General features: G+C 42.3%; 1 protein-coding gene across 2 annotated transcripts; it reads left to right on the forward strand.

Moving 5' to 3' along the window:
* Window positions 1-2: 2 nt before the first annotated feature.
* On the forward strand, window positions 3-26840 carry LOC143684028 (uncharacterized). 2 transcript variants are annotated; one of them, XM_077160669.1, is made up of 12 exons: window positions 3-149; window positions 3182-3252; window positions 3713-3737; window positions 11877-11941; window positions 19648-19715; window positions 20291-20315; window positions 21807-21831; window positions 22622-22696; window positions 24213-24301; window positions 24714-24811; window positions 24901-24995; window positions 26686-26840. In XM_077160669.1, the coding sequence occupies exons 1-12, from the start codon at window positions 5-7 to the stop codon at window positions 26733-26735; spliced, it is 831 nt and encodes a 276-aa protein (XP_077016784.1). In that variant the 5' UTR covers window positions 3-4; the 3' UTR covers window positions 26736-26840. The 2 variants fall into 2 exon arrangements, with proteins under 2 accessions (XP_077016784.1, XP_077016785.1); XM_077160670.1 differs by lacking the exons at window positions 19648-19715; window positions 20291-20315.
* Window positions 26841-27308: the final 468 nt, after the last annotated feature.

The raw sequence follows: 27308 nt of genomic DNA on the forward strand, positions 1-27308 counted from the left end.
TAGGATGGCCTGCAGCAGTTATCCAACGGTGCACATACAGCTCGTGGTACCAACTGCCACTCTGCAGAGAGGTCCACTGTTCGCAGCAGGTAAAGAAGCTCTCAGCGCTGGTCTGTACACATGGGAAATCTATAACTGCTGTTCAAGAGGTATGCTCGTCATGGCCTACTCAATTACTTCAATCCCCCAAAATGGGCAAAGTTAACTTTTCTCAAATTCTTTCTCATCCTCTTTACAGTTTCTCCTCTTCAATTTCAACACAGTTTTAGATATGTGGTATAGTTTTGTTTTACCCCTTATTTTTTACTTTGTTTTTTCTAACAAGCGAGTTCTTTTAAATTAATCTCCATTTAGAAATATTCAGTATTTCTTTGATGTCCCCACTCTTTACTCCTGAGATATTAGCTATTCACTTGGGAGAATATGGTGATGTCTATTTCACTGTTGTTTTGTGCGCATTAAGGACATAGTAAATTATTAATTTCAGAAATCTGGAGTGATTCTGTATTGGCTGAAATGAACAGAGAGGCATTTCACATAATGAAGCGTTCTCACATTTGCTTTTATCATGCCTTCCTGCTACTTTTCATCTTGAAATGTGTATTTAGTTCAGTATTAAATGTGTATATCTAAAAGTCAATTTATGAACTAAAACACACAATTCCTTTCATACTTGGTAGTTACCCAAAATCCCCAATTTACAGTTGTTACTATTTATACTTTTGCCCAACTCATTCCCCTCCCTAGAGAGAAGCAGGGGGTAACAGAGTAATTTTTTTCTCAAATATACAATGAGTGGTCCATCTTTCAATACAAAGCCATAGACAGAAAACTAGATCAAAGAACTTACAGGAACTGATCAATAACCAAGTTCATAGACAGTTAGTTGCACATGCAGAAAAATAGGCAATGTACATAGATGAAAAGGGTAATAAAATTTATGAAGCAGATAGCCCAGAAGCAGTTCAATTCATAATGGTTAACCAAAAATTTCATAAGAGACCCTTTGTCCTGGTCAACTAAAATTCCCTGAGCAGTTCAGGAGCAGCACCACAAGTGTATTGCTGGTTACTTCATATCCTCCCAGCTCCCCCACGGGACCCATTGGAGAAGATTCCTTATTACAAGGCAGATGAGGCAAACCCATCCAACACCATGGTAAGGCTGGTTTCTTTATTTGAAATATATTGCTTTCTTGGTTTCTTTATTTTTCAACCAAGTTCAGATTTGAAAACCTTTCCATGTAGATTATAGAATTTAGGTACTGTTTACTTGGGGCAGGGGGCAGAATACCTGACCAACTGGTAGCTGATTTCAAAAGGGTATGCAATGTTGGCAGTGTCAGAATGGAAAATGTATACTAGAGAGTCTTTCCTGAGGCATCCTTTTATTCTTTGCTTTAAGAATTTGATGATTGCCCATGAAATGGATTTGAAAGAAATCATCTAGGAAAGCTTGTACCTTTTCTACAAGTATCTTCTATCTACCCTTGCTTTTGTGTTCTTTGACTGGATCGTGATTTCACATCTGGTGTTCTAGAATGACTAAGAGAGCAAAAGACTCGTGCAAACAATGCATAGCATAATCGGATCTTCATAGGGTTTATTTTCCTTCAATATAGGTGGTGTCAAGAACAAGAGGAAAAGGTGCATATTCTGGAATCACTCACTGACAGAGAAAAGAAATCTACATGGGTTTGGTGGGGCTTCCTTGCTAGCACTAGTGTGGAGAGCCACACAATTCCCTGATTCCATACGAGAGTTAGAACGGGAAGTGTGGTGAAAGAAAGTGATTTCCAGGTAAAGAACTCTGTCTCTGTTTCTAAAGTCCCTGAAATGAGCTGGGTTCTCTTTGGGTTCTATGGATTAACATGAATTGGAGTTGGGAGCTGCCAACAAGTCATTGTAGTGTGTTTATGAATGTGTGTGTGTGTGTGTGTGTGTGTAAATGCTTGTGTGTATATCCAAGATGTAAAGCCTATTTACATAGAACAATTGCCACAGTCAACGATGTCAAGAATTAATCCCATTTGACCACTTACAGCTTACATGTAATAGCTTATTCAATCCTCATCATAGCCATATGCATTGGGTTCCTTTACTGTACACACAACTCAGATGGAGAAACGGCGGCACAGAGATTAATGTCCACAATCTCATGTACTTCTATGTGGAAGATACAAAACATGTATCCATTCATGTGAGCCCAATTTTGATTCTCTGAGCAATGGACCTGCACTTAAAGCTCAGCCACAATTCCCAGTCCATGCACTTTCCCCACCCCACCCCCCAAAAATTCAACAAATGGTGCTGCGATAACAAGACAGTCACATGGAAAAAGAATGAAATGTGACCCCCACAGTACAACATACCAAAAAAAAAACCAAAAAACAACCATCAGCCACAGGAATATTAGACATTGTGCAATGGAGGTCTTGACACATGAATAATGTGCCTGAAATTTCTTGAGCCTACGAGAGTTCTCAAACACTGCCCATCCTAACCTCAATAGTCACATCATCCAGGGCACCTGTCAATCCACCCTACTACTACTTTCACACCTTCTGGTCAACCATAGACCTGGGAGTTCAAAGTCACCAATTTGGATAAAAGGCAAAATCTGGTAGTGAAATCACTCTTCACTACTTAGCCAATATATGATAAGAATTGAGGAGAAACGGCAATATATTTGATTACATTATTACCATGTGCCTAGAAAAAATATAAAATGACAAATATTATATGATTCCACTTCAATGAAATATCGTAGAATAAGAGAATTCATAGAGACAGTAATGGGATTACAGGTTGCAGGGGGATAGGGAGAAAGGGGAATGGGGCTAATAGGTAGTGGATATAGAATCTCTATTTAAGCTAAAGAAAAAGTTGTGTAAATAAATTGTGGTGACGATAATACAACATTGTAAACATAATTTACAAACTATTTCATGTTGATTTTGATTGTCTTTTGTTACAAAGCCAAGGACCCTATTTCATATTACTTTCTGGGTTCCTCTCCTTGGTGTCTCTTTCTTCCACAAAGGAAGGCTGAGAGCACCACAGTCCTTTGTGCAACCCAAGCAGCCCCATACACTGGAGCCTCTTGTCAAAGACAAGCAAAGTTTCCTAAGTAATGTTATCAGCACTCCCAATGGACTGACGGTTACTCTGTGTCCCCCTAGCTCCCCTAGAGAACTTGGCAGAAGAGGCTCCTAGTGACAAGAAGGATCTGGAGGCCCCGTCTAATGCAGAGGTAAGATCATCAGGTTTTGTCTAAGATAGAAATGTGCCTTTCTCAGACTCATTCATTTTTAATTGACTACGGATCTTAAAATATGATCATGCATAGCATAGATTTTAGCTGATGTTCTTTGGGGGAAGGAAGAGTTGGAAGGGAAATCCTATCAGCTGATCACTGATACAAGAGGGTATTATAAGTGGCCACATCAGGTTATAAATCACATGAGAAAGGACTTTTGCCTCAGCAGCCATTTTTCCTTCTGATTAAGACTTTTGTAACTACCACCAAAATGGACTTCGGAGACACATTCTCCAGGAAAAGCTTGAGCATTTCCCAAAGGTGACTTCTATGCTTTTTCATGGGATCTTTACTTGACACTGTTTCCCAACTGTTTTTATAAAATATCAAGAACTGAGCAATCATGACATAGCATGGCCTGATTCTCACTGTACATTCTTCTCTTCAATTGCAGGTGACCTCAAGATCAAGTGAAAAAAGTAGGTATTCTGGGCTCATCCATCTGCTGTGGGAAGAAATTGAGATAATTTAAATAGGGTACTTCCTACAAGCTTTAGTCTGGAGAAATAAAGCTAGATTCCAGTTCATGGGGGAATGAAAATTGGGGTTACAAAAATTTTTTTCAGTTAAAGAAACCTGTCCTTCTTTCTATGTTTCCTGGCACCACCTGTGTCCATTTTAGATGCTAAAGGTTTGAGTGTTTGAGGGCTTAAGGAAGCCCACGTGTGAGTCTCTGTGGTGTGACAGTGGGTTTGTAGGTGAGTTTGTAGGGGAGACTGTGTGCATTTCTACAGCTGGTATGTCCTGCTTACACTAGACAACTGCCGGTGACAACTTTCTCAAATATATCCTATAACCACTGCACATTTCACGTACATTAGCTTGCTCTAACCTCACCACAGCTACACCTGGGGTTTGCTTACTATACACATGACCAGATGGAGAAACTAAGGTACAGAGATAAACACAAACTCTTGTATTAATAAGGTGAAGAACCTAAATGTGAACCCAGGCTCATAGACACATGTGATGCCCTTACCACTTAGCCATGAGATCATTGTACACCAGGCAAGGGAGTTCCAGCGTCTATGTGCCTGGCATATAGATCCTGTATTAGTTAGGGTTCTCTAGAGAAACAGAACCAACAGGGAACACTTGCAAATATAAAATTTATGAAAGTGTCTCACATGACCGTAGGAACGCAGAGTCCAAAATCCACAGGGCAGGCTGCGAAGCCGATGACTCCAATGGATGGCCTGGACGAACTCCACAGGAGAGGCTCACCAGCCAAAGCAGGAATGCAACCTGTCTCCTCTGAGTCCTCCTTAAAAGGCTTCCCATGATTGGATTTAGCATCACTAATTGCAGAAGACACTCCCCTTTGGCTGATTACAAATGGAATCAGCTGTGGATGTAGCTGACGTGATCATGACCTAATCCTATGAAATGTCCTCATTGCAACAGACAGGCCAGCGCTTGCCCAATCAGATGAACAGGTACCACAACTTGGCCAAGTTGACACCTGTCCCTAACCATGACAGTCCACCCCTTGTCAACTTGGCACATATATATATATATATATATATATCACCTTAGACCATACTTAATTTCCAAATGAAAACAAATAAGCACACACTTTTTTTTTTTAACCTGACAATACTCAACTGTCCTGCATATAACTGGAAACACATTAAATCTCTCCAGAATAGCGTGCAAATCCTTGGGCAACATTCATTCTTAAACTTGATATCTTACAACTTAAATAGTATAACACAAACAAAATAGCATTACAGTCCTCGTTTCTGTAACTGATCACGTAGTCAAAATTCATATTTATCACTACCTTCTTCCACTACCCATTCCATGTTCCCTTTCCCCTCAGCAAGCACTTCAGCTGGCCGTGGTTCTTTGCCTGGTGGGGTGACCCAAACCTTCATTCCTGAAGTCTCAGAGCCATTAGTGGTCCTGCCTGGATTGTGTTGTTGCAGTTTTCCATTGATTTTAATCACAGGGCATGGTAGTACTAATAGACGCCCCAGGGGATCTCCTATATTCCAAGAAAACTCTTCTTTACCTCCATTATGTAGTTGCAGTCCTACTTCCTTCTGATAGTCAGGGTCAATTACCCCAGACAATAACGTAATCCCCTTCTTGGTGTGTTGATCCAGAGGCATAAGTAGCCCAAAGTGGCCAGGTGGCAATCTTAACTTCCAGTTCAGTGGTATCGCTGTTGTTTCTCCTGGAGAAAGCATACCCTGTTTTGGAACTAAAACCTGTAGACCAGCAGAACTCAGGGTAGCAGGGACAGGAAGCAGAAATTTTCCTAGTGGATCACTAGGAGTAATAATGAGTGGCACCACACCCATTTCCACCCCTTGGTTCCTGGACCCATGGATCCTGGCTATGGGAGAAACAGCACCATACAGTGGACGCTGATTCAGAGCATACACAGCTTCCTGGAGAACATTACCCCAGCCTTTCAAGTTTTTGCCACCTAGTTGGCACTGTAATTGAGTTTTCAAAAGGCCATTCCACCGTTCTATCAATCCAGCAGCTTCTGGATGATGGGGAACATGGTAAGACCAGAGAATTCCATGAGCATGTGCCCATTCTCGCACTTCATTTGCTGTGAAGTGTGTTCCTTGATCCGAAGCAATGCTATGTGGAATACCATGACGATGGATAAGGCATTCTGTAAGCCCACAGATGGTAGTTTTGGCAGAAGCATTGCGTGCAGGGAAAGCAAACCCATATCCAGAGTATGTGTCTATTCCAGTTAGAACAAATCGCTGCCCCTTCCATGAAGGGAGTGGTCCAATGTAATCAACCTGCCACCATGTAGCTGGCTGGTCACCTCGGGGAATGGTGCCATATCGGGGGCTGAGTGTGGGTCTCTGCTGCTGGCAGATTGGGCACTCAGCAGTGGCTGTAGCCAGGTCAGCCTTGGTGAGTGGAAGTCCATGTTGCTGAGCCCATGCATAACCTCCATCCCTACCACCATGACCACTTTGTTCATGAGCCCATTGGGCAATAACAGGAGTTGCTGGGGAAACAGGCTGACTGGTATCCATAGAACGGGTCATCTTATCCACTTGATTATTAAAATCTTCCTCTGCTGAAGTCACCCTCTGGTGTGCATTCACATGGGACACAAATATCTTCATGTTTTTAGCCCACTCAGAAAGGTCTATCCACATACTTCTTCCCCAGACCTCTTTGTCACCAATTTTCCAATTATGGTCTTTCCAAGTCCCTGACCATCCAGCCAAACCATTAGCAACAGCCCATGAGTCAGTATACAAACGCACCTCTGGCCAGTTTTCCTTCCAAGCAAAATGAACAACCAGGCACACTGCTCGAAGTTCTGCCCACTGGGAGGATTTCCCTTCACCACTGTCCTTCAAGGACACCCCAGAAAGGGGTTGTAATGCTGCAGCTGTCCACTTTCGGGTGGCACCTGCATATCGTGCTGAACCATCTGTAAACCAGGCCCGAGTTTTCTCTTCCTCAGTCAATTCACTGTAAGGAACTCCCCAAGAGGCCATAGCTCTGGTCTGGGAAAGAGAAGGTAATGTGGCAGCAGGAGTGGAAACCATGGGCATTTGTGCCACTTCTTCATGTAACTTACTTGTGCCTTCAGGACCTGCTCTGGCTCTATCTCGTATATACCATTTCCATTTTACAATAGAGTGCTGCTGTGCACGCCCAACTTTATGGCTTGGTGGGTCAGACAACACCCAACTCATGATAGGCAACTCAGGTCTCATGGTAACTTGGTGGCCCATGGTTAAGCATTCAGTCTCTACTAAGGCCCAGTAGCAGGCCAAAAGCTGTTTCTCAAAAGGAGAGTAGTTATCTGCAGCAGATGTTAAGGCTTTGCTCCAAAATCCTAAGGGTCTGCGTTGTGATTCTCCTATAGGGGCCTGCCAAAGGCTCCAGACAGCATCTCTATTTGCCACTGACACTTCCAGCACCATTGGATCTGCTGGATCATATGGCCCAAGTGGCAGAGCAGCTTGCACAGCAGCCTGGACCTGTTGCAGAGCCTCCTCTTGTTCAGGTCCCCACTCTAAATTAGCAGCTTTTCTGGTCACTCGATAAATGGGCCGGAGTAGCACACCCAAATGAGGAATATGTTGTCGCCAAAATCCAAAAAGACCAACTAGGCGTTGTGCCTCTTTTTTGGTTGTGGGAGGGGCCAGATGCAGCAATTTATCCTTCACCTTAGAAGGGATATCTCAACATGCCCCACACCACTGGACACCTAGAAATTTTACTGAGGTGGAAGGCCCCTGTATTTTTGTTGGATTTATCTCCCATCCTCTGACACGCAAATGCCTTACCAGTAAATCTAGAGTAGTTGCTACTTCTTGCTCACTAGGTCTAATCAACATGATATCATCAATATAATGGACCAGTGTGATGTCTTGTGGGAGGGAGAAACGATCAAGGTCTCTGCGAACAAGATTATGACATAGGGCTGGAGAGTTGATATACCCCTGAGGTAGGACAGTGAAAGTATATTGCTGACCTTGCCAGCTGAAAGCAAACTGTTTCTGGTGGTCCTTACTAATAGCTATTGAGAAAAAAGCATTTGCCAGATCAATAGCTGCATACCAGGTACCAGGGGATGTATTGATTTGCTCAAGCAATGATACTACATCTGGAACAGCAGCTGCAATTGGAGTTACCACCTGGTTGAGTTTACGATAATCCACTGTCATTCTCCAAGACCCATCTGTTTTCTGCACAGGCCAAATAAGAGAGTTGAATGGTGATGTGGTGGGAATCACCACCCCTGCATCTTTCAAGTCCTTAAGAGTGGCAGTAATCTCTGCAATCCCTCCAGGAATACGGTATTGCTTTTGATTTACTATTTTGCTTGGTAGGGGCAGTTCTAGTGGCTTCCACTTGGCCTTTCCCACCATAATAGCCCTCACTGCACGAGTTAGAGAACCAACGTGGGGATTCTGCCAGTTGCTCAGTATGTCTATGCCAATTATACATTCCGGAACTGGGGAAATAACTACAGGATGGGTCCGGGGGCCCACTGGACCCACTGTGAGACGGACCTGAGCTAAAACTCCATTGATCACCTGGCCTCCATAAGCCCCCACTCTGACTGGTGGTCCAGAGTGACGTTTTGGGTCCCCTGGAATTAATGTCACTTCTGAACCAGTGTCTAATAATCCCCGAAATATCTGATCATTTCCTTTTCCCCAATGCACAGTTACCCTGGTAAAAGGCCGTCGGTCTCCTTGGGTAAGACTTAGAGGAAGGTTAACAGTATAAATTTGTGGCAGTGTAACAGGTTTCTTCCCCATAGGGACCTGGCCTCCCCTTCATTCAAGGGGCTCAGGGTCTGTAAACTGTTTCAAGTCTGGAAATTGGTTAAGGGGCCGTGACTCTGTGTTTTTGTAATTCAGGTTAGACTTCTGTTCCCTTGACCTAGAACTCTTTTGTTTATACAGCTCCAACAAGAATTTAGTAGGCTGCCCTTCTATTGTATTTCTAGGCACCCCATGATTTACTAGCCAATGCCACAAATCTCTGCGTGTCATATAATTTTGATGCCTCCTTTGAGTTTGTTGTCTATTATAATACCTGCGTCTACCCTGTCTTTGGTGATTAAGTGCTGCCACCTGGCTTCTGCCAACTCGGGATCCTGTCATCCCCATTGTGTTTAAGGATTCCAGCTCAGTGACAGCAGTTCCTACAGTAACATCTGACCTACAGAGAAGTGCAACCACAGAGCTCTTGAGGGATGATGGTGCTAGTCTCACAAATTTATTTCTCACTGTTCTGGTAAAAGGTGCATCCTCTGGACATTCCTGGGGTGTAAGAGCAGGCTTTGCATGATAAATCCACTCTAACATCCCAATCTCTCTAAGCCTCTGGATCCCCTCATCTACATTATACCAGGGCAGTTCTGGCATTTCAACCTCAGGTAATGTTGGCCACCTTTTGATCCATGTTTCAACCAACCACCCAAACAAGCTGTTAACACCTTTTCTAACTGCTCTAGCTATAACATTGAATGCAGAATCTCTGCTTAGTGGGCCCATATCAATAAATTCAGCCTGATCCAGCCTTATATTCCTCCCACCATTATCCCACACTCTTAAAATCCATTGCCACACATATTCCCCTGATTTCTGTCTATATAAATTGGAAAACTCACACAGTTCTTTTGGAGTATAACGTACCTCCTCATGTGTGATGCTTTGTACCTCACCTTTAGGGGCCTGTTGGGACTTTAGTCTAGTTATAGGTCTAGAAGAAATGAGGGGTAGTGGGGGTGGGTCATGAAAAGAATTAGAAATATCTTCCAAGCCATTTGCTTCAGGGCTTTCATTTGCAGTTTCATCTGGTGAAACAGGATTAATAACTCTAGGGCTAATCCCTTCAGGAGGAGGTTGGGTGGCCAATTTCTCAAGGCAGGCTGGAGGTGGGGCGGCTATGTCCTCAGGGCAGACTATTACAGGGTTATCTAAAGAAGGCTCAGCATGGTCTAGGGTTTCAACCTCACCCCCAACATCGTTATCAATCCATATGTCACCATCCCATTTTTCAGGGTCCCACTCCTTTCCAATCAATGCCCTCACTTTAACGGCAGACAACATGCGAGACTGAGATTTCAGTTTACGTTGTAAAGTTGCTACTCTAACAATAAGATTCTGAGTCTGATTTTCAGAGATCTCAAGTCTACGGCTACAGGAAATAAAATTTTCCTTCAAGATACTCATAGAAACCTCTACATCTTTCAGACGGCACTTAAGCTTCTTGTTTGAAGCCTTAAGCCCATCCCTTTCACCCTTTAATGTAGACAGTGTATCTAACAACAACCAACCAACATCTCTATAACTCTTATTCCTACAAAACTCTGTAAAGGTGTCAAAAACATTATCCCCCAGAGTCTGGCTTCGTACAAGCGAAGCATTAGGAGAATCAAATGATGATATTTTGACTATCTCCTTTGCCAACTCAGTCCATGGATTGGGAGTGTCATTCTGATTATGGGAATCAGAGTCCTTAGTGTCTCTGAGCCCAGTCAGAGTAGAAAACCATTCATAAAAACCCATTTTTAAGATTCTGTTCCTTAAGAACCACCCCACTCTCGGTACCAAGATGTATTAGTTAGGGTTCTCTAGAGAAACAGAACCAACAGGGAACACTTGCAAATATAAAATTTATGAAAGTGTCTCACGTGACCGTAGGAACGCAGAGTCCAAAATCCACAGGGCAGGCTGCGAAGCCGATGACTCCAATGGATGGCCTGGACGAACTCCACAGGAGAGGCTCACCAGCCAAAGCAGGAATGCAACCTGTCTCCTCTGAGTCCTCCTTAAAAGGCTTCCCATGATTGGATTTAGCATCACTAATTGTAGGAACGCAGAGTCCAAAATCCACAGGGCAGGCTGCGAAGCCGATGACGCCAATGGATGGCCTGGACGAACTCCACAGGAGAGGCTCACCAGCCAAAGCAGGAATGCAACCTGTCTCCTCTGAGTCCTCCTTAAAAGGCTTCCCATGATTGGATTTAGCATCACTAATTGCAGAAGACACTCCCCTTTGGCTGATTACAAATGGAATCAGCTGTGGATGTAGCTGACGTGATCATGACCTAATCCTATGAAATGTCCTCATTGCAACAGACAGGCCAGCGCTTGCCCAATCAGATGAACAGGTACCACAACTTGGCCAAGTTGACACCTGTCCCTAACCATGACAGATCCCAAATCTGTTGATCATAGCATACAGGCATTGTGAAGATAACTTACTGCATTTAATAACATAATCACCATGAGATCCTCAAATCCTGTGAGTGAGACATATTAAAGTTATTGATAAATAAGAACTCAATGTAAGACCTGGTTCTTCACTTGGTGTCCAACACCCTTGTTGAAACTCTCCTAGAACCCTGGGTTAGATGGCACCAGCACTCAACCTATGCTTCCCTCCATGATGACTGTCCCACTGTTGAGGGTCAATGATAGACAACGAATAATTCAATGAATACATACACATGGTATAGAAATGGAAGTCTGAATGAAAACAATATGATTAATAAGGGTAAGATTTAGATATTTTCAAATCTTCTATAATTGATATTTCTTTACAGCAAACTATTAATGAATGAGTGCAAAAAATGTACTGCCTAAAATTATATCCAGTCCACCAACCAGGTTGCTTCTAATCAAGTGGAAATTCCTACAGAATATATGGTAAATGTTGTGTCAGTAAATGTGGACCCCTGGAGGTTGAATTGGTCTAGAAGATGTCAAGAAAATACTGACAATTTTGGTGAGACAGTGAAAAATCAGGAGGTGTTATGGAACTTTTTCATGGAATCACAGTGTGTATCTAAGTAGCATTTGTAGATTGACTATGGCCAGTTGCTTTAGATGGCCATTAACTACAAATCTAAGACACTGATTCTTGTTTCTTTCTTACTACTCTGCTTGCCATCCTCCTTTTGTCATGGGAGATGGCAACTCAACAACTGACACCCAGCTTGTTAAACTACCAACCCTACATACTACTGTCTTGTCCAAGAATATTCCCTGCACAATTATGAATAACACATCAATGTGCTGAGTTACTTTGTGTCCTCCTAGCTCTCCAGGAACAGCTGATGGTGGCAGCTGGACAAGAACATGAGGAGATCCCACATAATGACAAGGTGAGGTAGCTATTCCTTGTCTAAAGTAGAAAGGTTCCTTTTTTGTTTTTTTCTTTTTCAGTGGATTTCAGGCAAAGATGTCTTCCCATGTACGTTAGAAACAATGCATAAAATTTCCTTGGAGGACTTCCGGAGAAGATGGCGGCTTAGTAAGATGCACGGATCTTAGTTCCTCCTCCAGAACAGCTACCAGGGGAGTAGAAACGATATAGAACAGCTCCCAGAGCCACGACAGAGATCAAAAAGACAGTGTATCCCATCCTGGAACAGCTGACTGGCTGGGAGAACCCGCTCCGGTGAGATCGCCGAGGGGCGCGGGCTTCCCCGGGCAGGGCGGCAAGCGGCCGGAGTCCCTCCCTTCCTCCTTCCCAGGCCAACTGGCAGAATTGGGCAGGCAGTCCCCTCAAGCCGCGGGGGCTGGTGCTCCCCCCACGCGCGGCCCCCCGGACCAACTGAGAGAATTGGATCGGAGATCCCCAGGCTGCGGAGAACGGTGACTGGGGTCCCCTCCAAACACGTGACTCCCCGGTCCAGCTGGGAGCGGTGCACTCTCCCGGGCTGCGCCGGCTGGTGCCCTCCCGCCACGCTTGGCGCCCCGGGCCAACTAGGAAATTCGGACGGGTGCTCTCCCGGGCTGCGGCGGCCGGCGACCCTCCCCGCATTTGGATCCCCGGGCCGGCTGGCACTCTTCCAAGCCGCTTTGGCTGGCAAACCTCCCCCACGGCGAGAGTTTTCCAAAGTTAAAGGACCCACAGCACCTTTTTCTGGTGGGACCAACAGACAAACGTGTGCCATGAGCTCCACCTACTGGGCAGGATAAGAAAAACAGAACCCAGAGATTTCACAGAAAAATCTTCCAAACTGTTGGGTCCAACACCCAGGGAAATCTGACTAAATGCCCAGACACCAGCAGAAGATAACGGATCACGCTCAGAAAATTGAAAATATGGCCCAGTCAAAGGAACAAACCAATAGTTCAAATGAGATACAGGAGCTGAGACAACTAATGCTGAATATATGAACAGAAATGGAAAACCTCTTCAAAAATGAAATCGATAAATTGAGGGAGGACATGAAGAAGACATGGGCTGAACAGAAGAAACAGAAAAACTGAAAAAACAAATCACAGAACTTATGGAAGTGAAGGATAAAGTAAAAAAGATGGAGAAAACAATGGATACCTACAATGATAGATTCAAAGAGACAGAAGATAGAATTAGTGATTTGGAGGATGGAACATCTGAATTCCAAAAGCAAACAGAAACTATCGGGAAAAGAATGGAAAAATTTGAACAGGGTATCAGGGAACTGAAGGACAATATGAAGCGCACAAATATACGTGTTGTGGGTGTCCCAGAAGGAGAAGAGAAGGGAAAAGGAGGAGAAAAACTAATGGAAGAAATTATCACTGAAAATTTCCCAACTCTTATGAAAGACCTAAAATTACAGATCCAAGAAGTGCAGTGCACCCCAAAGAGATTAGACCCAAATAGGCGTTCTCCAAGACACTTACTAGTTAGAATGTCAGAGGTCAAAGAGAAAGAGAGGATCTTGAAAGCAGCAAGGGAAAAAGAATCCATCACATACAAGGGAAACCCAATAAGACTATGTGTAGATTTCTCAGCAGAAACCATGGAAGCTAGAAGACAGTGGGATGATATATTTAAATTACTAAAAGAGAAAAACTGCCAACCAAGACTCCTATATTCAGCAAAGTTGTCCTTCAAAAATGAGGGAGAAATTAAAACATTCTCAGACAAAAAGTCACTGAGAGAATTTGTGACCAAGAGACCAGCTCTGCAAGAAATACTAAAGGGAGCACTAGAGTCAGAACCGAAAAGACAGAAGAGAGAGGTATGGAGAAGAGTGTAGAAAGAAGGAAAGTCAGATATGATATATATAATACAAAAGGCAAAATGGTAGAGGAAAATATTATCCAAACAGTAATAACACTAAATGTTAATGGACTGAATTCCCCAATCAAAAGACATAGACTGGCAGAATGGATTAAAAAACAGGATCCTTCTATATGCTGTCTACAGGAAACACATCTTAGACCCAAAGATAAACATAGGTTGAAAGTGAAAGGTTGGGAAAAGATATTTCATGCAAATAACAACCAGAAAAGAGCAGGAGTAGCTATACTAATATCCAACAAATTAGACTTCAAATGTAAAACAGTTAAAAGAGACAAAGAAGGACACTATCTACTAATAAAAGGAACAATTAAACAAGAAGACATAACAATCATAAATATTTACGCACTGAACCAGAATGCCCCAAAATACGTGAGGAATACACTGCAAACACTGAAAAGGGAAATAGACACATATACCATAATAGTTGGAGACTTCAATTCACCACTCTCATCAATGGACAGAACATCTAGACAGAGGATCAATAAAGAAATAGAGAATCTGAATATTACTATGAATGAGCTAGACTTTACAGACATTTATAGGACATTACATCCCACAACAGCAGGATACACCTTTTTCTCAAGTGCTCATGGATCATTCTCAAAGATAGACCATATGCTGGGTCACAAAGCAAGTCTTAACAAATTTAAAAAGATTGAAATCATACGCAACACTTTCTTGGATCATAAAGGAATGAGGTTGGAAATCAATAATAGGCGGAATGCCAGAAAATTCACAAATACGTGGAGGCTCAACAACACACTCTTAAACAACGAGAGGGTCAAAGAAGAAATTGCAAGAGAAATCAGTAAATACCTCGAGGCAAATGAAAATGAAAACACAACATATCAAAACTTATGGGACGCAGCAAAGGCAGTGCTAAGAGGGAAATTTATTGCCCTAAATGCCTATATCAGAAAAGAAGAAAAGGCAAAAATGCAGGAATTAACTGTCCACTTGGAAGAACTGGAGAAAGAACAGCAAACTAATCCCAAAGCAAGCAAAAGGAAAGAAATAACAAAGATCAGAGCAGAAATAAATGAAATTGAAAACATGAAAACAATAGAGAAAATCAATAAGACCAGAAGTTGGTTCTATGAGAAAATCAATAAGATTGATGGGCCCTTATCAAGATTGACTAAAAGAAGAAGAGAGAGGATGCAAATAAATAAGATCAGAAATGGAAGAGGAGACATAACTACTGACCTCACAGAAATAAAGGACGTAATAACAGGATACTATGAACAACTTTACGCTAATAAATACAACAATTTAGATGAAATGGACGGGTTCCTGGAAAGACATGAACAACCAACTTTGACTCAAGAAGACATAGATGACCTCAACAAACCAATCACAAGTAAAGAAATTGAATTAGTCATTCAAAAGCTTCCTAAAAAGAAAAGTCCAGGACCAGACGGCTTCACATGTGAATTCTATCAAACATTACAGAAAGAATTAGTACCAACTCTCCTCAAACTCTTCAAAAAAATCAAAGTGGAGGGAAAACTACCTAATTCATTCTATGAAGCCAACATCACCTCATACCAAAACCAGGCAAAGATATTACAAAAAAAGAAAACTACAGACCAATCTAATCTCTCTAATGAATATAGATGCAAAATGGTACGTATGTAGAATTGCTGACATGGGGACAAATCTGGAGAAAAGACAGCTAAGGCATTGTTAGCATGTCTGCCTAGAGAGCCATCCTGGTTCCAGCTCCTGGCGGGAATGAGGATTGGCAGTGTCATTAACGAAAAGAATTTTCCAGGGAATGATTATGGGCATGTTCTACATACCTGAAAGCAGCAGTGTTCTCTCTAGGTGGCATGAATTTGTGAGTCTGTGGGTTAGGGGACATGTATGTGGGTTAAGGGCCATGTATATGTACTGAGTCTATGTGGTGAGAGTATGAATGTGGTAGGGGGAGAGAATGTGGTAGGGGGAGTTAGTGTGTTTGTGTTTCCCCAAGAGATCCATTCAACTTAGACTGGACAACTGCCATTACAAACATTCTCAAAAATAATCCCATGACCCCTGACACATTGTATATATTAACTCATAAAATCCTCAACGAACTTCCGGAGAAGATGGCGGCTTAGTAAGACGCGCGGGTCTTAGTTCCTCCTCCAGAAAAGCAACTAAAGAAACAGAAACAATACGAAACAGCTCCCGGAGTCACGACAGAGACCAAAAAAGACAGCATACCCCATTCTGGAACGGCTGAACGGGTAGGGAGAATCCACTGCTGTGAGATACCCGAGGGGTGCACGTTTTCCCGGCTGGGGTGGCTGGCGTCTGGGGTCCCCTCCACGCACATGGCTCCCCGGTCTGACTGGGAACATTGGATAGCAGGGCCCTCCCATCACGCTTGGCGTCTCGGGCCAGCTGGGCAATTTGGACCGGCACTCCCCCAAGCCACGGCCAGCGACCCCCGCCTCCACGCGCGGTTTCCCTGGCCGACTGCCCCGCAGACAAACGACCGCCACGAGCGCCACCTACTGGGCAGGAAAAGAAAAACAGAGCCCAGAGATTCCACAGAAAAACCTTTCAACCAGCTGGGTCCCACACCCAGGGAGATCTGATCAAATGCCCAGACACCAGCAGTAAATAATGGATGACGCTCGGAAAATTGAAGATATGGCCCAATCAAAGGAACAAACCAATAGTTCAAATGAGATACAGGAGCTGAGACAACTAATGCTGAATATACGAACAGAAATGGAAAAACTCTTCAAAAACCAAATCAATAAATTGAGGGAGGACATGAAGAAGATATGGGCTGAACAAAAAGAAGAAATAGAAAATCTGAAAAAACAAATCACAGAACTTGTGGGAGTGAAGGACAAAGAAGAAAAAATGGAAAAAACAATGGATACCTACAATGGTAGATCTAAAGAGACAGAAGCTACAATTAGTGAACTGGAGGATGGAACAACTGAATTCCAAAAAGAAACAGAAACTATAGGGAAAAGAATGGAAAAACTTGAGCAGGGAATCAGGGAACTGAATGACAATATGAAGCGCACAAATATACGTGTTGTGGGTGTCCCAGAAGGAGAAGAGAAGGGAAAAGGAGGAGAAAAACTAATGGAAGAAATTATCACTGAAAATTTCCCAACTCTTATGAAAGACCTAAATATACAGATCCAAGAAGTGCAGCGCACCCCAAAGAGAATAGACCCAAATAGGCGTTCTCCAAGACATTTACTAGTTAGAATGTCAGAGGTCAAAGAGAAAGAGAGGATCTTGAAAGCAGCAAGAGAAAAACAATCTGTCACATACAAGAGAAACCCAATAAGACTATGTGTAGATTTCTCAGCAGAAACCATGGAAGCTAGAAGACAGTGGGATGATATATTTAAATCACTAAAAGAGAAAAACTGCCAACCAAGACTCCTATATCCAGCAAAATTGTCCTTCAAAAATGAAGGAGAAATTAAAACATTTATAGACAAAAAGTCACTGAGAGAATTTGTGACCAAGAGACCAGCTCTGCAAAAAATACTAAAGGGAGCACTAGAGTCAGATACGAAAAGACAGAAGAGAGAGGTATGGAGTAAAGTGTAGAAAGAAGGAAAATCAGATATGATATATATAATACAAAAGCCAAAATGGTAGAGGAAAATATTATCCAAACAGTAATAACACTAAAAGTTAATGGACTGAATTTCCCAATCAAAAGACATAGAATGGCAGAATGGATTACGACCCAGCAATACCATTGCTGGGAATATACTCAAAGGACTTAAGGGCAAAGACACAAACGGACATTTGCACACCAGTGTTTATAGCAGCATTATCTACAACTTCAAAGAGATGGAAACAGCCAAAATGCCCATCAACAGACGAGTGGCTAAACAAACTGTGGCGTATACCTACGATGGAATATTATGCAGCTTTAAGACAGACTAAACTTATGAAGCATGTAATAACATAGATGGACCTAGAGAACATTATGCTGAGTGAGTCTAGCCAAAAACTAAAGGACAAATACTGTATGGTCCCACTGATGTGAACCGACATTCGAGAATCAGCTTGGACTATATCATTGGTAACAGAGACCAGCAGGAGTTAGAAACAGGGTAAGATAATGGGTAATTGGAGCTGAAGGGATACAGACTGTGCAACAGGACTAGATACAAAAACTCAAAAATGGACAGCACAATAATACCTAAGTGTAATGTAACTAGGTTGGAACACTGAATGAAGCTGCACCTGAAATATGGTTTTTTGTTTGTTTGTTTGTGTGTTTGTATCTTTTGTTTTTGTTTTTTTTTTTCCTTTTTATATATATATATATTATTAGTATTATTATTTTAATTCTCTTCTCTATATTAACATTCTATATCTTTTTCTGCTGTTTTGCTAGTTCTTTTCCTAAATCGATGCAAATGTACTAAGAAATGATGATCATACATCTATGTGATGATACTAAGAATTACTGAGTGCATGTGTAGAATGGAATGATTTCTAAATGTTGTGTTAATTTCTTTTCTTTTTTTGATTAATAAAAAAATTTAAAAAAAAAAATCCTCAACGAAGTCATTCCTGGGATTATATTTACTCTCCCCACACTTTACATGGAGATTCTGAGGTTCACGGGTAGTGACCCAAGATCCCAAATCCCAAATGGAAGATCCAAATGTCAACCAAGGCATGTGGCCCCTGTGCTTGCATAAGTTGCACTTATCTCACTCACAGCTATGTGTCATCAGCTCCATGCAAGGGAATTTTGTCATCTATGTACATGCCAGAAAGTGCCCTACTTTAAAGGGATCCTGAACAGCGTTCTTCTATATTTGGTAGACTAAGGGGGTCACATAACACCGATTAGCATTAGGTGCATTAGTGTGAAAAGCACATAGGTTCTGAGAGTGGTGAGGGATCAGTAGATCAAGTTGGTCAACATCTGCCAGTGTTGGGTCAAGACAAGAATCAGGAAGATATTTTCATCTGTTTGATAACTCCATGGCCTCATGCCCTACAGATGACCAAACCTGTGAGCCACACAGTAGATGGACAGTAACCAATAAGATCTCAAATTCCCACTAAGTTGTTAGCTTAATATTCATCACACCCATGCATCTCTCTTATAAAGCTGGCATAGAGCATCACTGCTCAACTCGTTTCTCTGCCCTAAGAACCATCCCATTGTGGGCTGGTTACTGTAAGCACAGAGAGTCACATCACTCAATGAATACATATACATGATAATGAAAGGGAAGACAAAGGAAATATATTATATGGTGAACATGTTTATTTTTAATAGGTAGTGCTTCAGTATTATGAAAACATCTATAATTATGATCTTTATGACAAATCTTAATGACTTGATACAAAATAATTTTCCTAGAATTAAAACCAGTCTACCAGTAAAATGTTGCTTACAATAAAGAGAAAAATACTATACAGAAGCGCTTCAGATTCATGAAGTTTGCAGTGACCTTAGAAATATCATTAGGACACTGACAATTAGCCTAGCTTCAGCACTAATGGGAGGAGGGATAGGACTCTGTCACTGAATCACAGAATGTATTTTAGTACCATTTGTACACTGAATATTTCACATTGCATTAGGATGTTTTTAGGTACAAAGCCAAAGCTTCTTACTTTTCATGTTTTGCTTCTGTCCTTCACCATTCTTTTGCACCAAGGAGGATGGCTGAGCAAGAGATCATTCCATGCTTATTGTTCATTTGCCTCCTTATTCTCCTGTCCCTTCCCAAGTCGTATGCAACTCTCCAAATAACCCATGACACTTAATCTGTGTCCTCCTCACAGCACCTGAGGGCCCGTTGGAGAAGTCTCTTAGTGACAGGTCAGTCGAGGAGGCTTCATCTAATTCCAAGGTAAGGTCCCCTTTCTATGAGATAAAATTGTTTATTTCCTTTATTTTTCAATTGAGTTCAGACAACTAAATTAAAAATCTGACCATGAGGTGCACAGGTGGTTCAGTAGTAGAATGCTTGCCTTCCATGCAGGAGACCCAGGTTAGATTCCCAGACCATGCACCCCCACCTCCCCCCCAAAAAATATCTGACCATGTAATTACAGATGATATATATGATATCTCTGGTCAGAGGAATGTTCAGTGGGAGCCTACTACAGATTCAAGAGGGCAGCAGTGAAAATTCAACTGTATGACATGGGCCTTTTCCTCAGCAGCAAGTTTTCGCCCTTGGATTAAGAATTTTTAAATTCTCAACCAAAATAGATGCATCATCCAGGAAAAGCTTCTGCCTTCCTACAAGTGTCCGTTACAATTAATTGTACAAGTAATTGTAAAAGACAGTTGTGGGATCTTTGATTCAACCACTCTTTCCAATCTGCTCTCCTGAAGACACCAAGAAAGCAAAAGATCTGCAAAACCCTACACAGGATGATCTGATTCTCAGACCGCTTTTTTTTTTTCCTCTAAATGCAGGTGGACTCAGAAGCAAGCAAAAATGGTACGTATTTTGGAATCACTCACTTGTTGGTTAATAAACCAGGGCTTTTATGCTTGCCTTAGGCTGGAGAGGCAACCAAGTTTCAACATGGTTTTTGGCCTGGTGAAAATATCCTGGTTTCAGCTTTTACACCTGACTCAGAACCTCAGAGCTAAACCTGTATCTCACCTCAGTAAAAGCTCTCCCCATGTGATTGGGGAGTATAAACATGGGCAGCCAATATGGCCCATGAGTGCACACTGAAGGGATAGAAAAGGAAAACTGGAAGGAAAAATATTGCATGATTTATAGTGGTGACTTTTAAATGGTAGGAGTGCAGTATCTGCAAATCTTCTATAATTGATTATATTCATGAAAAAAGGATTAGGGAATAGATACTACAGAGCCAGCTTGGCCTAGAATTAAATCCAGTCCCACAACAAAAGATTATCAATAAAAATGTCTTTAAAACAATCTTTTCTTAAATTTGGAAGGAAAATAAAATCTAATTCAGAAAAAATTTTAAACTATTGCTTCTAAAATGCTTGGTACCTGCAAGGACAAAATCCTATACAACACATGATAAATGCAGTGTCAGCATATGTGGAGACATGGAGGCTGAGATGGTCTTAGAGCACACAAGAAGACAGCGGCATTTTGGTTGGGCTTCAGAATGGGTAGGAGGAGTGATAAGAATCTGTCACTGAAAAATGGCATGTATTTCTGTAGCATTTATAGACTGACTCTTTCATACGTAGCTTTGGGATGTCTTTAGTGACAAAGCCAAGAATCGCCAGCCATTTTCATCTGCTCCTCCACTTGGTCACCTTACTTCCATCCCACAGTAGCTCATTCTATGCTTCTAACCGCTCACCTTCACATTACTATGACTTGTCCAAATCAAGCCAAGTGCCCCTAGTTACCCAGGAGCAGCACCCCAATATACTGTCACTCTGTGTCCTCCTAGCTGCTCCTGAGGGCCTATGAGAGGAGCTTCAGCATGCCAGAACAGTAGAGGAAGTCCCATATACCTCCAAGGTAAGGTTACCTCTCTTTGTCTGAGATAGAACTGCTGCTTTCTTGGTTTCCTTCTTTTTCAATCCAATTCAGATATGGAAATCTGACCATGTACACTGCAGATGATACATACAATTCCTTGGTAGGGACAGTGTCTAATAGGACTCTATTGCTAACTTGTCTGACATTCAAGAGCGAAATTACAAATGGCAGCAGCAGTTATATTATACAGTAGGGGAGCTGTTCCTGAATAGCAATATTTTCTCATTGGATTAAAAATTCTATAATTGCCACCCAAAATGGACTTGAGAGATACATCATCCAGGAAAAGCTCATGTCTCTTCCACAGTTATCCACTCATCTGCTGTTGGGTTTCTCTGACTTGACCACTCATTCTCTTTTGGCTTCCTAAAATCAACAAAATGACAAAAGCCTTCTGCAAGTTCTACAGAGCAAGTTCTTATCCTCATAGTGTTTTCTTTACTGTAACTACAGGTGGCCCCAAGAGTAAGCACCAATGGTATGTATTCAGGATCACAACTTGCTGAGGTAAAATCTATATGGTAAAGGTGGGACCTCCTTGCTGGCTTTAGTGGAGGGAGGTGCCTCCCCAACCGTAAGTAGTAGTTTCCAGGTAGAAATGAGGATTGGGATGTGGTGAAGAAAACGAGTATCCCAGGTAAGAACTAGGGTCATGCTTCCTAAGTAGTTGGGTTCTGTTAAGGTGAGATGGGTTTCTGTACATGTTAGTGGTGTGTGTCTATATGGGATTGTATGTGATGTGATTCTCAATATGCAGTTGCAGATGAGAGAAGTGAAGGAAAAAAATTTGTGATTTAAATTCTTGTTACTGTGCACCACAGAGCCAGGGCATCTGCAGAACATTCTACTTATAGCAATTTTTCAAAGGCCAATAGCCTTTTTTGCTAGTTGCTATGCTACAAACAATGTAGCCAGAACATTTTCAACTTCACAAAACACTCTCCTGGGCAGTGCCTGGCACTGGGTATTTCTCTGAACTCATTCAACACAGAGCCTATCCACAATATTCAGACTTTCAGACTGAAAAGATTGAAGGAGAGTGTTGTGATGGATGACCAAATAGGGAAGAGAGAACTTGAGAAGGGATTCCTTCACCTCCTCTCATTTGCAACTGCCTGCAATGTCTTCTTGAAGGTCTCAGGCTCCACAAAGCCCAGAGAAGGTCTGATATCAAAGGGACAAAGCATGGTGATTTTGGAGAGCCAGCCAGGCCTCAAGTGGATAAGAGAGGGACGGGTGTGCCACTCTTTCTAACAATTTTTCTGCAGATGTTTGTGTTCCTAAAGTTTGGCTGGCAGATCAGTGGTATGACTCCACCAGCAGTGAGGAGGACAACAATGCAGGTAGGTAACAATACTTAGGGAAGGATCCAATGAGAAAGGGGTCTCAGAAAACAGTTATATTACACTTGCAACTTTGCAAACTGAGCAAACAGGTGAGAAATGAGAAAGCAAAGGAAATATTTATAGAGGTCTGATTTATTATTTTCATATTTTAATTACATAATAGAGGTATTAGGAACATGGCTTTGAGTGTTTGGTGTTTGCAATCATCTTTTCTTGCTTTGCTTATGAAGATTATCTATCCCACAGCTTGGTTCTTTTCATGCCTCAACCACCGCCAAACTTCAAAGCCTGGGTTTTCTAGTTACTGCTCATGTCCCCATGTAGTGCAAAGGTATGGCCAGAAGCATATACTTGAACAAACTTCTAGTATCCACTTACCACCCAAATACAAATCCTAGGATTAGGAATCAAATCACAACTTTCTTCCATTTAACAGAAGTTTGTGTCTAGTTGATCTCTCAATACCATCCAACACCTGGCAGTGTTTCCAAAGAACATGTGTGAAGGGACTGCTGGCTTGCTTCACACAACGGCTCACACGGTCACACAGTCCTGGCCTCCTGGAATTGACCAGGTCCATGACAGAGCCTCTGGAGAGCAGGGCCAGAGTGCCACTGCTCCTCTCAGAGGCCACAGCTCCAGCCGGACAGCTCTGCCCTGTCCCCGTACTCTAGTCATGTTCCTTCCTGTTATCTTACATTTAGTCCTGTCTACATGCTCTTCCCTCCAAGTCCTCCCAAGGTTTGATAAAACATTGGAAGTTTCCACTGACTTAAGTTGTCACACCTCCAATACAACACTTACTGTCTGACTTGCAGATTAAGGGAATCTGGGCAAGTTACTTTATCTCTAATCTCATATTCATCCTCTCTAATGGGCTAGTAAATCTGTGGGGACATTGTGGGGATGAAGTGTCTCCCACAATCCTACAGCCATACCAGGCACAGGACAATCACTTTATTTGTGGGGTTGGTGGTCACTCCCTTCCCCAGGATGGGATTCAACTCCAGGCCTCTGACAGTTGCTCCCTGTGTAATAATGGATTTGGATAATAGATCAACTGATTAACTGGAGAGGGTGGCAGTATACTCTTGACTGGTCAACTAATGATCTTATACTGGGGAGCAATGTTACTGGTGGAGGCTGAAAAAGAGAAAGGAAATGGGCAGCAATTAGAAGAGAAAGAAGAAGCAAGGTGTACCGAGGGAGAGAAAGAGGGAAGAAAGGCTGGGTCCTGCCCAGAAAGGTACAGGAACAGTGTCTGCCATCTTAGAGGAAACAGGGGGCATAAGCATTTCTCCCTGCCCACAGTTACAGTACTTGAGGTCTGGAAAAGGGACCTTGGAGATCCTAGACCCACCCCCTTATGGAAGATGTGAAGCAATCGAGACCCTGGGAGAGGACTAGAGTGATAAGGATAGAATGGTGTCCCGGGATCAGATCACACTCTGACTTGGACAACAAGGGCTTGAGTTCTCCCCTCAACTCTAACTTTCCTCTTTCCTTTCATAAGGTCACCCCATCACGGTTACTGCCCTCATCCATTCTGAACCATTCTTCATGGATTCAGAAGATTCTGATATAGAGAATGATAATTTACATGTAATGTATTTCCATTTTCTGCCTCTTCTTAAATATTTGTCTCTTATCTGTAAGCTTCTCTTTGTACTGCTTCCCTAGTCCATCTTTCCTTCTTTATATCATTGTCACCTTGAAGGTCATGGTCTCATCAAGGAATGTGAGGTGATGGATATGAAAATGCTTATAAAACCTTCTCTGCACTCCTCATTTACTTTTCTAGCATTGCCCTGATTCCCAAATCTACTGTGCACCATGAATGTTCTTGTGTGACAATGAATAGATCAGGTCGGAAGCTAGACTGGACATCAGATACACTGGGCCACACCTTGCAGAGAAGACACCATTGTAGTTGGCTCTGGGCTGGGCTCTCCTTGCATAGGTGTGTTTCCACACACGTGGCTCTGAGCACACATGTTTATTTTCTTCCCTGCAGCAGTCCTCACTCTTTGAGGAGGAGGAGTCTCAATTCTTAAATTCTCGTCTATTGGAAAGAAATCAGGATGTGAAAGAAGAAAAAAGAGGAAGAGAAATGTAAGTATGGAGTGGACACGATGAAGAGGGAAAGGGAAGTAAGTTGACATGCACCTCATAGCTTCCTGACTTTCTTTTCGGCACTTCAGGAAAATCAGCACTACCGAGGCACTCACTGGCATGGCCACCATTGAACATGAACACGGAGGCGGAGACAAGAACTGGACGATCAGAGCAAGTACAGGCAAGTGAAGGAGGTTCTGAGAACCTCTCTCCAGGAATCAGAAATCATTCCATATAAGCCCCTAAGATTGCTTAACCATGCCTTCCAATGGCTCCTAAATTTGGAGGAGCGTGCTCTAGTGCTTGTATGGCTGCAAGGTACCATCTACATGGCCCTCTTTGTGAAGAGCAGTCCTTGGATTTCTTCCACATCTCAGTCCTGCAGGACTGAACACTACTCACCTAAATACCCTTAATGTCAACAGGGAGATGAGATTCATCAGTTAAGTACTGAGAGGAGTGAATGGTGTGGGGTGGCCCTGACTGCCTCAGATTAAGTTCTCCTATGCAAAGTATAAGTTAGACTGTCTTAACTTGCCAGGGCTGCTCTAATAAATAACATGGACTTTTTGGTTTAAACAACAGGAATTTATTGTCTCTCGGTTTGGGAAGTTAAAGTTCAAAATCAAGGCGCCGACAGAAGCACACTTTGTTAACTCAATCTCTGCCTCCATCATCAGAGATTGAATTATCTGCTTCTACCCCTGTGTTCAACTTCCTCTTCTTGTAAGGTCTCACATCATATTGGATTAAGGTCCACACTGATTCAGGTTGGCCTCACCTTCACTAATAGGACCTCTGAAAACCCTATTTGTAAATAAGTTCCCATCCATAGGACTGGAGGTTAGGACTTGAACATGTCTTTGTGGGGGACATGATCCAATGCATAAAAAAGACAGAGGCGCTCCAGGGCACTGTCTGAGGCAAGCAGAGTTGCTCTCCTGGCCCAGCTTTCTATTTCCTTGAGCCCTTCGGTAGCCTGATTAGGAGTTCCCAAGCCCTGGGTGCCATTGGCCTTTAAGGAGCCCTGGCAGGGCCCAGGTTACATCATAATACCTTTCACCAAGTGGAGGATCTACAGAATTATTCTATGTATAGAAAATGCAAACAATCATGTAACCTAAAGGAAATCTTAAGGCAGTGCTTACCTGAGATTACTTAAAGGGGGTAGGGATTACAAGTTATTGATGTTCCATTTGTTTCCTAATTTCAAAATTTGTTAAGATAAATAAAACTGGTTTTATTATATTTTTAAAAGGGGCATCTTTTGTAACCCTATTATCTTGGAATATAGTAATGTAAGAAAACTTATGTTGTTATTATCAAGTTTATTTTTCTTTTAAATTTAAAGGCACAGGCAAAGTTTGGTAGTGGCTTTAGAAAGGAAAACAACTATTAGACAGGAAAAAGGATGTGCTCCAGGAAGCTGTCCATTTTTAATAAGGAGATGTCATGACTCAACTGTGTTGAAGGCAGGGGTGGAAGGGGCAGGGTCACCACGTCCACCTCTGGTCCTTCACAACCCCTGCTCCTCACACAGTGCAAGTATGTGGTATTCTGCCTTCCATCTCAGAATCCTAGAGCCCTACTCTTTCCTCTGCATCAGTTTCACTCTTGAGGGAAAGTTACCTTACTACAGCCCAGCCAAGCCACATTTATAGCCAGCCACTCTCTGCCAATAGACAACACCCTCAGCACAGCAGCAAGGGGCCTTGGTGCCTGTGGGTCTGAATCCCGGGGACGGCAGGGGCCCCAGTTCACCTACAGAGTCCGAGGTGCCTACTAGGTCCTGATACCCACCCCAGCGATCCCCCTCCTCCATCCATCTCTGTGCCTCCCCACTGATTCCAGAACCTCTGTGTGTGCTGCAGATCCTCCCACTGAAAACTGCAAAGATGGCGAGCTCGAGACTTCCACCTGAGCCTGAGCATATGGTTGTTGGAGGCTGAAATAAGACATGATCTGAAAGAAACAGAGCCACCTCATGCTCAACCCATGCTACCCCTAATAAACCAATTTAATAACAGTTAAGCTTTTTAATTATATACATTTAGTTTGTTTTAGAAATGAGTTTTATATATAATGCTGGATTTTATTATAGTAAACAATATGTTATACTACTACTAATTTTTCTTAATATTTCCCAAGAAAAGAAACACATATATAAAAAAGCACCATGAACAAGGTTAGAGCTTAATGAACGATTATAAGGCTGTCTCCTTGGGCTATCACCAAGATCACTCCCTCACTCCTAGAACCATCATTTCCTTTTAATTGAGCACATGGATGCAAATGCAGTCCTTACCATCTGTTCTTAAGCCAATACCTTTCCAGACATTTTGTTTACTAACAACTGTTCACTCATCTGGAAGAGACATTGAGAACAATGTTAAACAAGGCCTAAGAGGATAACCTGAATTTCAATACCTGTTTTACTTACAAGTCAGTTTTATTGGGTATAAAACTCATGATGCAGTTTATTTACCTAAATATT

This window comes from Tamandua tetradactyla, chromosome 5 (genome assembly GCF_023851605.1).
Source record: "Tamandua tetradactyla isolate mTamTet1 chromosome 5, mTamTet1.pri, whole genome shotgun sequence".
NCBI lineage: Eukaryota > Metazoa > Chordata > Mammalia > Pilosa > Myrmecophagidae > Tamandua > Tamandua tetradactyla.

Coding starts and splice junctions, on each gene's coding strand:
- LOC143684028 (XM_077160669.1), top strand. CDS start 5: ATGGCCTGCAGCAGTTATCCAACGGTGCACATACAGCTCGTGGTACCA. Junction 3,738..11,876: donor CTCAAGATCAAGTGAAAAAA/GTAGGTATTCTG, acceptor GTGTCCTCCTAG/CTCTCCAGGAACAGCTGATG. Junction 24,302..24,713: donor TAGAGAATGATAATTTACAT/GTAATGTATTTC, acceptor TCTTCCCTGCAG/CAGTCCTCACTCTTTGAGGA.